Source organism: Rhincodon typus, chromosome 23 (genome assembly GCF_021869965.1).
Source record: "Rhincodon typus isolate 14 chromosome 23, sRhiTyp1.1, whole genome shotgun sequence".
NCBI classification, from domain to species: Eukaryota; Metazoa; Chordata; class Chondrichthyes; order Orectolobiformes; family Rhincodontidae; genus Rhincodon; species Rhincodon typus.
The window spans coordinates 486,973-503,468 of record NC_063354.1 but is presented as its reverse complement, the minus strand read 5'-3'; the positions used below and the strand labels follow the sequence as shown (position 1 = coordinate 503,468).

Below are 16,496 nucleotides of genomic sequence, written 5' to 3'. Positions count from 1 at the left end.
ACAGTTTTGACCTCCTTACCCAAGGAGGAAAATATTTGTCACAGAGTGGTGCAGCAAAGGTTTGCCAGACTGATTCCTGGCTGGCAGGTTTGTTGTATCAGGAGAAAATGGGTGGACTCTGTCTGTATTCACTGGCGTTTGATAGAAGGGGATCTGATTGAAACAGAAAATTTTGACAGGGCTGGACAACTGGATGCAGGGATGATCTTTGCTCCAGGAGCCCAGTCACGGTCTTAGGATCCAGGGTCGGCCATTGAGCATTGAGGTCAGGAAAAATCTCTTCACCAAGAGGGTGGTGAGTGTGTGAAATTCTCTACTGTAGAAGGTTGGAGTCATATGTAGGCTAGAACAGGTAATGTCCCTAAAGGACCACTTTGTGAACCAGACTGGTTTTTACAACCAGCAATAGTTTCATGGTCATTAGAATTTCCATTCTAGATTTTTAGATGGCATCACCCATTTAAAACGGAGATGAGGCAAAAAGTGTTTCACATGGAGTTGAGTGCATTTGTAACACACTTCCTGTAAAGGAGCTGGAAGCACAGTCTTGGCGTATTTTGAAGACAGAAGCGAACAGATATTGGTAAACAAGGGAGTAGTGTATCATTGATAATCAATGAACTGTGATCGCATAGAATGGCAGGCTGAGTGGCCTCTACTGCCCAATGTATATGAGTGAACAATAGGCTGAAGGGGGTTATCACTTTACTCATGTTCGTTTCAGCGAAACATCACATTGAAACATAAATTTGGGATAAGCTTCCTCAAAGAATCAATACTATTCACCCTGCCAAGGTTCCACATTTTTACCCAAATCTGAAAGTTATTGCCTGAGACACAGACGGTTTCATTACTTGAGGAACTGCAACTGATCTGAACACTCAGCAACTACTAAACATCGCCATTTACCGTGGAGGAAAGGTCATTGTGAACCAGCAGAAGATGGTTAGGTGTAGGGAGAAGCTGGTGAGGAGGAAGGGGGAAGGACAGTTGGATAGTTCCTGGTGATACTCACACTGCAGCAACTCATATCGAGTCACTGGGAGAGTGACAACAAACGGTCTTCCTGTGGGGAAAAGAACACAGATACATTATACTGTCTCATGTTGGTATTGTTACAACCCAAAAAACTGAAATGGCTTAAACAAATTCATGGATTTACAAGTCTGGGTACAGGAATATTTATTCATTGGATTCACACAAACATACCAGTGAGCTTCACACAGCATCAGCAAACATGCAATTATTCAGAGTGTAACACTGCGCACATGGGTGAGAGGTGGACAGCAAATTAATCTGATAAAAACCATGCTGTGAGGAAGGGTTCAACCAGAAAACGCATGACACACGCTTCGGTGCAGGAAACCACAGAACATTACATGTGTAATGATGCCGTCTTTCAGCTGAGACATCAAACACTTGCAGCAGTCTGCTCGTGCAGATGTACAACATCCCATTGCATCACCTACAAAGGCAGGACAGTTCCCTTGTCAAACCAGATCCATGCATCCATCAAACCACATCATAAAAGCAGAACATTTGGTCATTACAACATGGTTGCTGCTGAGAATTTGCTATCAGCAAAATTAGCAGATGTGTTTCAGACAACATAACAGAGATTATACTTTAAAGAGTACAGTTATGGCAGTAAAGCATCCACAGTGCCAACCCTGTGATAGCGCAGCATCTCAACATATCACATCAACTCTGGGTAACCTGGTGTATATCAGAACATGGCAGGGGCAGGGCCAGGGCACAACGGGCGAGGGGGGGTTGCTGTGCAGTTATAGGGTTATGTCTGTCACTTACTGTACTCCTCTTGCTGCTCTGCACCCAAACCCGACGTTTGATTGTTTGATGGGGCAAGGGGACCCACCCAGTGGGGCACAGCGAGTGGTGGGGCACTTATCAGCGTAGCACAGTGACGGAAGTGTGGTGCCTGTCACTTACTTTCTTTGTCTTGTTGGTCTGCAGCTGACCCTTCGTCTGGATTGTTTGATGCTTTAGCCTTGGTTTTCTCTGTCAAGTACGAAGAAAAATTAAACTCTAGAATGGACTGTCACAGATTCTCTTACACCAGCTCATTCCCTTCTCTGTCACCCCTTTCACCTGCACCTCCTCGTAATCGCATAGCTAGTCTCAGCCTTACTCAATGTCACTGGGACTGTGATCAGCAGCGGGAGGCCTGGCTGACTGACCCTCTCTCTAAGCCAGAGATCTCCAGACAGCGAACAGAAGCCCCAGCTGAATTCCACTCTTTCCTTAACCCAGAGATTTCTGGACATTGAATCTGGAACTCTACCTGATTTCACCTCTCTGTCTATGGAAAGGTGCTGGCCAAATGTTATAGCTAGACTATTAATCCAGAGATCCCCCAGTTTGGGTACTGGGTTCGAATCCTGCCACAGCAGATAGTGGAATTTGAATTCAATACCATTGTTGTGGGTAAAACGCATCTGATTTACTAATGGCCTTCAGGGAGGGAAACCTGCTATCCTTACCTGGTCTGGTGCTCCAAAGTCACAGCAATACGGGTGACTGCCTGGGAATCGCCCTCTGGGCCATTAGGGACAGGCAATAACTGCAGCTACACTCTCACCCTTGGAAGTTCCGAGTTTCACTGTGCACTAAGAGCTGAGCGCATCTGTGGCTCAAACCACCATCCACCCTACCCTTCCCCTACCCCGTATCGATTGCTCATAACATGGGGATGTACCGTCTCCACAAAATTATGTCAATTACCCAGTGACCTTCCCCCTCACTCACTCTTTCTAGCTTGCTTGCCTTCAGTAGGGTCAGATGTTTGACATGGTTTGGTCTCATTTGCAAGAAATGACTCCCATGGATGCCAAGGGGAACCTGTGGAATGTAATGGAGAGATTAGAATCACATGACAGACATTATTATCACTGCATCACCCACTATCAGCATCCTGGGCATTACTGCCGACCAGCCACATAAAGACTGGTGCTGTAACGGACCAGAGGCTAGAGTTTCTGTAATGAGTGACTCCTGCCTCCCCAAAGTCTGTCCATCATTAGGCACAAGTCCTGTTAAACGGAGTGTGATGGAATGGTCCCCAGTTGCCCGGATGGGCACAGCTCCAACAACACTCAAGAAGCTCAACACTATTCAGGACAAAACATTCACTTGTTTGGCACCGTGTACACTACATTCAACAACTAGCCCCCTTTAATACCAATGCTTCGGTAACTCCTCCCCTAACAACACTGGGGATATCCCTCCAGCACTTAAAACTTCAGAAGTTCAAGGAGAGTGTTCACCCCCAGCATCTCAAGGGTAGTTAGGGATGGGCAATAAACCCTGGTCCAGCCATAAGACACAGGAGCAGAAATAGGCCACTTAGTCCATCAAGTCTGTTTCTCTATTCAGTGAGATCATGGCTGATTTGATCAATTACCAGCTCCCTTTTCTTTTTTAATTGTTAAGGGAATCAAAGATAATGTTAACTGAGCCAGACAGATTAATGAGAGCCTCGATGCACCCTCTGGAACTCCACAGAAATTCAAACGTTACTTCCCTGCTTCCCAGTTCTATCCTGCTTGTTACCTCCTGAAAGAACTGTATACACTTCTCAGGCATGATTTCTCCTTCAGCAATACTATGCATTTCTAAATGCTCTGCTATTCTATTCTTTATAACAGATGCTAACATACACCCAATAACAGAAGTTAACTGGCCTTTGTTACCTGTTTGTTTCCTTCCCTTTTTGAACAAGATATTACATTGGTTGTCTTCTAAAGGTCTGGGACTCTCTCAGAACGTAAGGATTCTTGGAAGATTACCAACAGCGTACCCGCAATCTCTGTAGTTATTTCCTTGAATATTCTAGCTTGTATCCCATCAAGTCCAGGGGATGATCAGTCTTTAGCCCCATTAGTTCTCCTAATGTTTTTCTCTTCAGTGAGAGTTTGTCTATTTTGGCCCCTCCTACCTTAAATATTTAATATTCTGTGAAAACTGATGCAAATTATTTATTTAATTCCCCTGCTACTTCCTGCTTTTCCTCTTGTTCTCTAAGGGGCTTGTGACGCTTTGGCCTCTCTCTTCCCTTTTACATATTTAAAGAAGCTCTTGCTGTCCATTTTTATAATGCTTGCTAGATGAACCCTCTATTTATTTACTCGTTTTTGTTGGCTCTTAAAAATTTTCCTCTCATTTACCACAAAAATTTGCCAAGTATATGTTTTTCTTTCAATTTGCTGCTGTCCTAGATTTCTTGATTAACCATAATCAATTCACCCTTTCTAGAATCCTCCTTCCTGACTAGGATTATTTCTTCATTGTGCATCTGGCACTGTTCCTCAACAGCCTTTCCTGCTAAACTCCTTTCTCAGCCCACTCAGCTTGATGCAATTACCCTGATTTATAAGGGTAGTACAGTTGTCTCTGACCCAGATTTTTCACACAAACTGAATGCTAAACTATTAGGTTACAATCACTGTTCCCAAGGTCATCTTTCACTATCAGATCAATTATTACACTTGCCTCATTAGAAAGTACCACATTCAAAAATATGCTAATCTCTTGTTGGAACCACAAGATATTGCTTTAGGAAACTGTCCCAAATAGACCCTATGAACTCTTCTCATCACCATGCTGGCCAAACTGATTTTTCTCAAAAATTGCATAGAATTGTTTTACTGAGGGGCCTCTCAGTGGGACCTACCCGGTGGGGCACAGCCAGGGGCGAGGGGACGCACCCGGTGGGGCACTTATCAGCGTAGCACAGTGACGGAGGTGTGCTGCCTGTCACTTACTTTCTTTGTCTTGTTGGTCTGCAGCTGACCCTTCGTCTGGATTGTTTGATGCTTTAGCCTTGGTTTTCTCTGTCAAGTACGATGTAAAATTAAACTCTAGAATGGACTGTCACAGATTCTCTTACACCAGCTCATTCCCTTCTCTGTCACCCTTTTCACCTGCACCTCCTCGTAATCGCATAGCTAGTCTCAGCCTTACTCAATGTCACTGGGACTGTGATCAGGAGCGGGAGGCCTGGCTGACTGACCCTCTCTCTAAGCCAGAGAACAGACAGCAAACAGAAGCCCCAGCCGAATTCCACTCTTTCCTTAACCCAGAGATTTCTGGACATTGATCTGGAACTCTACCTGATTTCACCTCTCTGTCTATGGAGAGGTGCGGGCCAAATGTTACAGCTAGACTATTAATCCAGAGACCCCCCAGTTTGGGTACTGGGTGCGAAACCTGCCATGGCAGATAGTGGAATTTGAATTCAATACCACTGTTGTGGGTATAACGCATCTGATTTACTAATGGCCTTCAGGGCAGGAAACCTGCTATCCTTACCTGGTCTGGTGCTCCAAAGTCACAGCAATACGGGTGACTGCCTGGGAATCGCCCTCTGGGCCATTAGGGACAGGCAATAACTGCAGCTACACTCACACCCTTGGAAGTTCCGAGTTTCACTGTGCACTAAGAGCTGAGCGCATCTGTGGCTCAAACCACCATCCACCCTACCCCGTATTGATTGCTCATAACATGGGGATGTACCATCTCCACAAAATTATGTCAATTACCTAGTGACCTTCCCCCTCACTCACTCTTTCTAGCTTGCTTGCCCTCAGTAGGGTCAGATGTTTGACATGGTTTGGTCTCATCTGCAAGAAGTGACTCCCATGGATGCCAAGGGGAACCTGTGGAATGTAATGGAGAGATTAGAATCACATGACAAACATTATCATCACTGCATCACCCACTATCAGCATCCTAGGTATTATTGCTGACCAGCCACATAAAAACTGCTGCTGTAACGGACCAGAGGCTAGAGTTTCTGTACAGGGAATGATCAGTCTTTAGACCCATTAGTTCTCCTAATGTTGTGGGGCACAGCGAGGGGACCAACCTGCGGGGCACAGCGAGTGGTGGGGCGCTTATCAGTGTAACACAGTGACGGAGGTGTGGTGTCTGTCACTTACTTTCTTTGTCTTGTTGGTCTGCAGCTGACCCTTCGTCTGGATTGTTTGATGCTTTAGCCTTGGTTTTCTCTGTCAAGTATGAAGAGAAATTAGACTCTAGAACGGATTGTCACAGATTCCATCATACCAGGATTAATTGTCCACTGATAATACTGATAGTTTGAGAAGATTTGTAACTTGGGTTGTGGATGCGGTTATAGACTTGTTCGCTGAGCCAGTGGGTTTGGTTGCAAATGTTTCGTCACCCTGCTAGGTAACATAGTCAGTGCACCTCCGGTGAAGCTTTGGTGTTATGTCCCACTTGTTATTTATATGCCTCGGTTTTCTGGGATGCTTGGTATTACCTCCAGTTCTCTTTCTCAGTGGTCTAGGTTTGTTGGAGTTCCGGTTAGAATACCAGGCCTCCAGGAATTCCCTGGCGTGTCTCCCTTGGGCTTCTGCAATTATGGATGTGTTGTCCCAGCGAATGTGTCCCTTGTTGTGTAGTGAGACAATTAAGAATTGGTCTTGTCTCTTGGTGGCTGGTTGGTGTTTGTGTATTCGTATTGTCAATTTTCTTCCAGTTTGGCCTATGTAGTGTTTCTCAGTCCTTGCATGGTGTTTTGTATATTACACTGGCTTTGTTGGTTTTGGATATGGTACGTTTGCAACCAAACCCATTGGCTTGGCAAGCATGTCTACAACCTCAATACCGATAGGGCTAGTGCCTCCCCTTAGTGACGGGGAAATTACAGAATCATAGAATCCCTACAGAGGCCAGTCAGCATGTCGACCCTCTGAAGAGGATCCCACCCAGACCCAGCTCCCAACACTATCCCTGCAACTCCCCATTTACCATGGTCGACCCACCTAGCCCCTATTTCTCACTACCGACTAAAAACCAAAAGAACTGCTGATGCTGTTAATCAGGAACAAAAACAAAGTTGCTGGAAAAGCTCAGCAGGTCTTGCTGCATCTGTGAAGGAGAAAACAGAGTTAACATTTTGGGTCTGGTGACCCTTCCTCAGAACTGATGGTGGTTGGGAAAATGTCAGTTTATACGCAGAAAATAGGGGGGTGGGTGGGGTAGGGAGTAAACGACAGGATAGAGCCCAAAGAGAGAGAAAGACAGTTGGACAGACAAAGGAGTTGCTAACGATCAGGCTGGGAGGGTGAATAGTTGTTAATGGGGACTGTTGGTGACTGACAACAGGGGGTGTGTAATGGCAGGCTATGTAGTAACAAGGCCTGGTGTGTGGGATAGGGGAGAGTTTAGGTCCTAAAATTATTGAACTCAATATTGAGTCCAGAGGGCTGTAGGGTCCCCAAGCAGAAAGTGAGGTGTTGTTCCTTCAGCTTGCATTGGGCTTCACTGGAACACTGCAGCAAGCCAGAGACAGATGTTGACCAGGGAGCAGGCTGGTGCATTGAAGTGGCAGGCAACAGGTAGTTCAGGGTCTTTTTTGCGAGCAGAATGTAGATGTTCTGCAAAATCTCTCACTGTTTTCACCACTCCCCATTCTACCCCGCCCCCACCCCCTCCACTTCTAATTGCGTATCTAGCCTTACTCAACACCACTGGGACAGTGATCAGGAGCAGGAGGCCTGGCTGAATTCCACTCTCTCTAACTCCGATATCTGGACATTGATCTGGCAGGGTTCCACAAAGACGTGGAAGTTACAGTGGATTGCAGACTCATGACTCTCCAATTTCCTCCTGCTCTAAGGGAAGACACTAGCCCTATTGATATTATCACTAGACAAGTAATCAAAAAGCCAACTAATGTTTTGGGTACAGCTCAGTGTTCCAGTGAAAGCTGTGGTAAATATCACTTACTCGTTTCCATTCCCTGGTCTGGACTGGCTGACGGCTTAAGTTTGTTTTTCTCTGTCGTGTAAGAAGACAAAGTATTAATACTGCCCAAAAAGGTGACATACCATGGAAATTTTAGGGGCCTACAGCACAAACAATGGCCATCATTTACACGTGTCAAAAACATTGACCTAACTATTCTACTCCCATTCCCCAGCACTGGCCCAGACTTGACATCATTAGTACTTGTTTAAATTCTTTTTGAACGTGGTGAGGGTTTCTGCCCATATCAACCTTACACAGTGAGTAACAGATACCTGCCACTCTCAGTGAAAAGGTTTATCCTTACATCTCCTCCAAACTGCCTTCACCTTAGCTTTAATCTATGGTCCCAGACACTGATTCCTCAATTAAGGGGAAATTTTTCTTCCTGTCTATCCTACCTGGGCCTCACAATTTTATACATCTCATCATGTCTCCTCTTAATTCATTTTGCTCCAAGGAAAACAACTTCCAGTCTGTCTAATCTCTCTTCATAAACTCTCTTGGCCCAGGCAACATCCTGGTCATTTTCCTCTGCACCATCTCCACTGATATCGCATCAACTGCGCCAAAAATCCTTGTACAGCATCTTCCAAACCCATGACAACTTCCATCTAGAAGAACAAGGGCAGAAGATACACAGAACACCGCCATCTGCAAGCTCCTCTCCAAGTCACTCACCCGAAGACTATAAGATAAAGGAGAATTAGGCCATTCAGCCCAAAAAGTCTTCTCCGCTACTTGATCACAGTTGATGTGTTTTATAATCCCATTCTCCTGCCTTCTCCCTGTAGCTTGATCTCCTGACTAATCAAAAATCTCTTAATTACACACAATTACTTGACCTCCACAGCTGTTCATACCAATACAAGTCCCACAGATTCACCAACCTCTGGTTGAAGAAATCCCTCATCTCAGTACTACAGGGTCCTCCCTTCACTCAGTGTCATCACTCTTGTTAAAAACATCTTCTCTGTTGATGACTCTATCCAGACCGCTCACATTTTATAAGTTCTTTCCTCATCCTTCTCAACTCCATCGAGTTCAGATCCAGAGTCCTCAACCACCCACATGACAAGCACTTTGTCACTGGGATCATTCTTGTAAACCTCCCATGGAGCTCATCCAAGGCCAGTACATCTTTCCTTAGATACAGGGCTCAAAACTGTACAAAATATTCCAAATGCAGTCTGACCAAAGCCATATACAGCCTCAGCAGTACATCTGCTCTTGTATTCTAGCCCTCTTGAAATGAATGCTATCATTGCATTTGCCTTCCTAACTGCCAACTGAACTTGTATATTAACCTTAACAGAACCCTGAACTAGGACTCCCAAGTCCCCTTGTGCTTCAGATTTCTGAAGCCTTTCCCAGCTTAGAAAATAATCTGCCCACGTTCTTTCTGCCAAAGAGCATAACGCACACTTTCCACATTATATTCCATCTGCCACTTCTTTGCCCAGTCTCCTAGCCCATCCAGGTCCATGTGCAACATCCCCACTTTCTCAATACTACCTATCCCTTCACCTTTGTGTCTTCTGCAAACTTAGCAGAAATGCCCTCTGTTCCTGCGTCCAGATTGTCAATGTGTGGTCTCAAGTCCAGTAGTCACTGGCTGTCATCCTGAAAACAAACCCTTTATCCACACATTCTGCCTGTCAGCTAATCCTCCAACCATGTTAATAACTTGCTCTAACACCATGGGCTGTTATTTACGTGTGGCACCTTGTCAAAGGCCTTCTGGAAATCCAAACAGATCACGCCCATTGGCTCTCCCTTGTCTAACTTGCTCATTACCTTCTCAAGAAATCAGACAAATTTGTCAGGCATGATCTCCCCTTGACCAAACCGTGCTGACTCAGCCCTGTTTAAGGTTTTGGCGTAGATATGTAGCTCGGGTTGTGGATGTTGTGGTTGGTTGGCTCGCTGAGTTGGTTTGTTGTTCCACAGACGTTTCATTACCCTGCTGGGTAACATCAGTGCAGCCTCCAATGAAGCGCCGTTGTGTTTTCCTACCTGGTTTTTAAACTCTGGAGTCCATTGAGCTGGATTATCTCACTTCCTGTTTTCCTTTGCAGTGGAGTGTATATGGGGTCCAGTTCTATGTGTTTGTTGATGGCTTTCTTCGTGGAGTACCAGGCTTCTAGGACTTCCCATGCCTGTCTCTGCTTTGCTTGTCCCAGGATCTTGGTGCTGTCCCAGTCGAATTGGTGGTTCTCCTTATCCACGTGGATAGAGATGAGTGAGTATTGGTCGTGTCTTTTTGTAGCTAATTGGTGTTCATGTACCATTGTTGTTAATTTCCTTCCTGTTTGTCAGTCTCTGCAGGGAATCTTATAGATGACATTGGTCCTGTCCAGAGTGGGAAGTGGGTCTTTGGTTCAGGTAAGCAGTTGTCATAGGGTTGATATGGGCTTGTGCCACTCTGATGCCCAGCGGTCGTAGCAGTCTTGTGGTTAGTTCCGATGTGTTCCTGATGAAAGGTAGCGTGATGTGTGTGGTATCTTCCTGGTGTTGTTCGTGTAGGCATCTTCTGACCCAGTTTTTTGGATATCCGTTATCTTTGAAAGCCTGGAAGAGGAATTCTTTCTGGCGTAGTTCTGTGCTGCTGCAGTGTTATGATGCCCGTTTAAATAGTGTTTACACGCAGCTTCGTTTGTGTGTTAGGACGGTTACTGTTGAGGTTCAGTACCTGGTCAGTGTGCATGGCTTTTCTGTGTACTTTTGTTTGGAGTTCCCCATTTGTCTTGCGCTCTATCAGGAGTTCCAGGAATGGGAGTTGTTTGTTCTTCTCCTCCTCTCTGGTGAATTTGATTCTGGTGAGGGTGTTGTTTATTAGTTTGTGTGTCTCCTCTAGTTTGGTCCGTTCAATGATGACAAAGGTGTTGTTCATGTAGCGTATGCATAGTTTAGGTTGGATTAGCAGAAGGGCAGTCCTTTCCAGTCTTTGCAACACTGCCTCGGCTATAAGTCCGGAGATAGGTGATCCCATGGGTGTCCCGTTGATCCGGTCGCATGTTTGGCCGTTGAAAGTGAAGTGGGTGGTGAGACATAGGTCCAGTAGCTTCAGCATGTTGTCTGTGGAGATGGTGTCACTGGGGTCTTGTTCTTGTTCTAGTAGTGCTGTCATTGTTTCCCTTGCTAGTGGTATGTCTATTGATGTGAATAGGGCAGTTACATCAAACGATATCATGGTCTCCTCGTCATCTATCCTTATGTCTTTGATGGAGTTGAGGAATTCTTGGGCTGAGTGGATTAAGAGGGGTGACTTGTTGACTAAGTGTCCGAGTCTTCTTTGTAGTTCCTTGGCTAATCTGTGTGATGGTGTGCCTGGTAGGGAGACTATGGGTCGAAGGGGTACTTCCAGTTTGTGCACTTTCGGGTGGCCATAGAATCAGGATGTGTTGGTTCCTTTGGGTTTCATTCTCAAGAAGTCTGCTTTGTTAATCTGTCCGGTCTGTTTGAGTCTTTTTAGCGTGTAGAGGATTTTGTTGCCTAGTTGCGGTGTTGGGTCTGTCCGCACTTGCTGGTATGTGTTCTCGTTGGCTAGCTGTGCCTCTGCCTTTGAAGATGTAGTCGCTTTTATTTAGTAATACTGTCATGCGCCCTTTGTCTGCGGGTAGTATTGTGATGTTCTTGTCCTTCTTCAGTCCTTCTAGGGCCTTCTTTCCCATTGTGTTGAGTTCGCTCCTTCTGGTCAGTGTATACTTATACACTCCAATACGAAGGAAAACCAGAAGTCAGGTAATCCAGCTCAACGGACTCCAGAGTTCAAAAACCAGGCGGGAAAGCACAACGGCGCTTCTTCGGAGGCTGTACTGATCATGTTACCCAGCAGGTAATAAAACATCTGCAGAACAACGAGCAAGTTCGGCAAGCCAACCAACCACATCAGCCCTGTTTTACCATGCACTTCCAAGTACTTGCCAATCTCAGCCCTAGAGGAAGGCTGGCTGGTAGTGCAGGAGTCCCCTGTGGTCATCCCCCTTTCAAACACATACCGTTTTGGATTCCGGTGGGGGGGGGGGGGTGTGGGGCGAGGGCGAGGGAAGCAGGGAGGAAAAAGAACAGCAGGGTTTTTGTGACAGGGGATTCAATTGTAATGGGAACAGGCAGGTGTATCTTCAGCCGCAGAAGACACTCCAGGATGGTATGTTGCCTCCCTTATGCCAGGTCAAGGGTGTCAATGAATGACTGTGGGGTATTGTGAAAGGGAAGGATAAACAAACAGATAGTAAGAACTGCAGATGCTGGAATCAGGGATACCACAGTGTGGAGCTGGAGGAACACAGCAGGCCAGGCAGTAGAGCAGCAGGAAAGTTGACGTTTCAGGTCAGGACCCTTCTTCAATGACATCGGTAGAAAAAGGGATGAGGTCCTGCATGCAGAAGTTAGGGACCTAGGAAGTAAATTAAAGAGAACCCAAAAAGTAGTAAACTCTGGATTACTTCTGGTGCTACATGCTAGTCAGTATAGAAACAGGTTGGATGAATACATGGCTAGAGAAATGGTGCAAGATGGAAGTTTTAGATTTCTGGGTTTTTAGGACGGTTTCTGAGGATAGTGGGACCTATACAATGCGTATGAACTGTAACTGAACTGGAATGGGAGCAGCATCCTTGCAGGGAGATTTGCTAGTGCTGATGGGGAATGTTTAAATTAACGTGGCGGAGGCAGTGTGGAATACTGAAACAGTTCAGCAAGGGAGATGTACAGCCAAAGTTAGAACAGACAGCAAGTTAGTCAGGGCAGTAGAGAAATTATAGGCTACTTATAGCACAGGGGAGCTTGGCAAAGGTTGGATGGTATTTATTTTAATGCAAGAAGTCAGACGATCAAGGCAGATGAGTTGAGGGCACAAACTAAGACATGAGGGTATGAAGTCACTGCTATCATTGAGACATGATCTGTGGGAGGAGGCCAGGGGTTTCTTGAAGGACTGGCAGCTCAATATTTCAGGATATAGTGTCTTCAGAAGAGACAGAGAGAGGTAATGGAGGAGGGGTGTTACAATATACATACAGGGGGTTCTCCTATAACGTGGGTTCCAACAACAGGAATTGGTTATAACGCAACTGACGAATAGGGGAACTGTATTTGTAAAAAGTGAACTTGTTGGCTATAATGTGATTTAATCCAGTATGGATTGTACGTCATAAACCTCAAATACAATATCTCCCACAGAACAACCATCTTATTAGGAAAGTGTGAAGTCTTAGTTTGAAGAATTTATGCTGAACACATTAAAATGCATCAGCATTATTTAAAAATATACCTCATTTAAATGAAAGAACTGACTCCGATGCTAAATTGATATTATAAGTAAAAAATAAAGTATAGTTTAAAATGAGTGCTGCTAAAACATGCACATGTAGTATTTTTGCCTAGATTTTGTTACATATTTAAAATGTAAGAATTTTTACTTGCTCACGTAAATCATTCACACAGTACCAAACATTGTCTGGGTTACAACCTGCTCTTTTCCAGCATTATTTTTGAATACAATGCCAATGGGCTACATAAGAAAGAAAACTCATTCTTCAGCTTCACTTATCTGAATCTATCCAGAAGTCTGTGCCAATGGAATGTCAGGTCAGACCAGATCAGATCAGCATTTAAATGGAGGAGGGATTTTTACTAAAACTTGCCAGTATGTCAATTTTGGGGGAGTTTCAGGGAGGGTTGCTGGCTGTGAGCCCTATCTCTCAATTTTGCACTGCTCACCTCTCTTGGATCACGCTTGCACTATCATGCAGTAATGACCATTGCTGGGATTTCCAGTGGCAGAACTCAACTTAAAGTCCAGCTGTCACTTCATTGCAAACAAAGTCAGATTTGTAAATGCATTGCCTCTTTGCAGCATCAGTTGTCTGACAAACTATCATTATAACTGCGTCTGTAAGAATGAGGCTACACAGGTGAGGAAGAATTTTGGAAAGTATATTTTGTATTTGTCCTTTGTACCCCTAACCCCACTTTTCCCATAGGCCGCATTATTTCTATAGCGCAATTTTCTGTAACATGTTGCTGCGCTGGAATGCAACTATCATGCTTTAGCAGAACCGCTTGTCTTGATCAGGTAACCTATTACAGCACAAGGGACAGATGACATTGTGGTAGGCTCCTCAAATGACGGTAGAACTTCAAATCCAAAAAAGGAGCAGTCATACTATCAGGAGTGTACTATAGCCCCCTATCAGACAGAGAGAAACAGAACAACAGATATGGAGGCATATTTCAGAGAAATAAAAGTAATAGGATAGTGAGAGTGGGCGATTTCAACTTGCCCAACATTAACTGGGGTAGTCATATTGTCAAAAATTTAGAGGGAATGGAATTTTCAAACTCTATCCAGGAGAGCTTTTGCAGCCAATTTGTAGAAGTGCTTAGAAGACGGGACAATCTGGGGTTTGAAGTATCAATGGGAAGCATTTTACAGACAGCAATCAGAACTCCATTCGTTTCAAGGTTGCTCTGGGAAAGGACAAGAATGGGCCTGAAATCAAAGTTCTCAACTTTTTTTTTTTTGGGGGGGGCGCGGCGGCAGCGGCAGCGGCTGATTTTAATAAGATCAGATCGGATTTGGCCAGAATGGACTGGGAGCTGATACTTTCATGTCAGAAAAGTGAGACCCATTTGAGAAGAAAATAGGTGAGTATAGGGTCAGTATGTTCCAATAAAGAAAAAGACACGATGATCAAATCTTGTGAACCCTAGATGTTGACGGATACACAGGAAAGAGAAAAAGGGAGGTTTATAACAGATAACAAGAACTCAAAACAGCAGCAGCCCTACAGGAGTTTGAAATGTGTGAGGGGAAACTTAGAAAGGAAATTAGAAGAGCAAAAGAATTGTGGGTAAAAAAGGAAAATCCTTTCATTTTACAAATACATTAAGGGGGAATAGAAGGATAAGGATAACTACGAAAACAGTACGGTCCATTAATGACAGTGACATTTGTACATGGAGCCAGAGGACGTAGGTACGATTCTAAATGAATACTGTACATCAGTGTTCAGTAGTGAGGGGGATAATGCGGATATTGAAATCAGGGGGACTGACTGTGATACAATTAAAGAAATTAGCATAGATAGAGGGGAGGTTCTGAGTGATCTCACAGGCTTAAAAGTGGATAAATCTCCAGGACCAGGTGAAACGTATCCCAAGCTGTTGAGGGAGGCAGGGGAACAACAGAAGCATGGACAATAATTCTCAGTTCCTCTCTGGCCACAGGAGGGGTGCCAGAAAACTGGAGGACAGCCAATGGGGGAACCATTATTCAAGAAGGGAGGAAGCAGGAAATTACAGGCCAGGCGGTATAACCTCAGTAACGGAGAAACTACTGGGAGCAATTCTCAGGGCCAGAGTTAAATCTGCATTTGGAGGGACAAGGATTAATTATGAACCTTCTGTCTGATTTTAAGGGGAAGTCATGTCTGATCAACTTGAATAAATTTCTCGAAGAGGTGACCAGTTGTGTTAATGAGGGCATTCGACAGTCTATTTGGACTTCAGCAAGGCTTTCGATAAGGTCCCACATGAGAGACTGATACTGAAGGTAAGAGTCCATGGGGTCCAAGGAACTTTGGTAAATGAGACACAGATTTGGCTGTGTGGTAGGAAGCACAGAGTGATGGTCAAGGGTGTATGTGTGACTAGAAACCGGTGTCCAGTTGGGTTCTGCAGGGGTCAGTGTTGGGGCTTTTGCTGTTTGCAGTTTATACAAACAATTTAGACTTGAACGTAGAACAATTGATCGGCAAGAGATAGTATGAAAAATGTGTGTGTGGCGGTGGGGATGCAGGTGGAGTAAATAGTGAGATGGTCAATAGCCTTAAATTGCAGGAAGATATTGAGAGGCTGGTCAGTGGCAAACGGAATATAATCCAGAAAAGTGAGAAATAATAGGTTGCCAGTGCCCAAAAGGTACCTACCCCAGGTTACTGACAGGCAAGAGAGGAGATTGCTGGGGCCTTGACCAAGATCTTTGTATTCTCGCTAGCCACTGGAAGGTCCCGGACAACTCGCAAGTAGCTAATGCTGTTCCTCTTTTCAAGAGGGGAAATAGGGATAGTTGGGGAAACTAATATAGACCACCGAGTCTCACTTCGGTGGTTGGGAAGCTATTGGAGAGAATTCTTAGGGATAGTATTTACACGCATTTGGAAAAGCATGGCCTAATTAGGGACAGTCAGCATGGCTATGTGCAGAGCAGGTCATGTCTTTCTTACTTGATTGAATTTTTTGAGGAGGTGAAGGTGATTGATGAGGGTACAGCAGTGGGTGTTGTCTACATGGATTTTAGTAATGTTTTTGACAAGGTCCGTTATGGTAGGCTCATTCAGAGGTGTAGATACATGGGATCCAGAGTGACTTGGCCACATGGATTCAGAATTGGCTTGCTCATAGAAGGCAGAGGATAGTGGTGGAACGGTGTTTTTCAGGCTGGAGGTCCGTGACTGGTGGTGTTCCGCAGGGATCTGTACTGGGACCTCTGCTGTTTCTGATATGTATAAATTACTTGGATGAAAATGTAGATGAATGGGTTAGCGAATTTGCAGATAATAGAAAGATCAGTGGTGTTGTGGATAGTGCAAAAGGTTGACAAAGGATACAGCAGGATATTGATCAGTTGCAGATATGGGCAGAGAAATGGCAGATGGAGTTTAATCCAGGCAAGTGTGAGGTGCTGCACTTTGGGAGAT

General features: G+C 44.8%; 1 protein-coding gene across 1 annotated transcript in view; it reads right to left on the bottom strand.

Annotated features, from left to right (window-relative positions):
• The window catches only part of LOC109922057 (E3 ubiquitin/ISG15 ligase TRIM25), a 66,048-nt gene that overhangs the window by 5,499 nt on the left and 44,053 nt on the right, over window positions 1–16,496 (bottom strand). The window contains exons 5-11 of the mRNA XM_048611069.1: window positions 7,774–7,824; window positions 5,958–6,026; window positions 5,583–5,675; window positions 4,782–4,850; window positions 2,767–2,859; window positions 1,951–2,019; window positions 1,016–1,066 (exon numbers count right to left, since the gene is read on the bottom strand). Of these exons, the coding sequence (XP_048467026.1) occupies window positions 1,016–1,066; window positions 1,951–2,019; window positions 2,767–2,859; window positions 4,782–4,850; window positions 5,583–5,675; window positions 5,958–6,026; window positions 7,774–7,824 (495 nt within the window). The remainder of the gene's footprint in view (window positions 1–1,015; window positions 1,067–1,950; window positions 2,020–2,766; window positions 2,860–4,781; window positions 4,851–5,582; window positions 5,676–5,957; window positions 6,027–7,773; window positions 7,825–16,496) is intronic.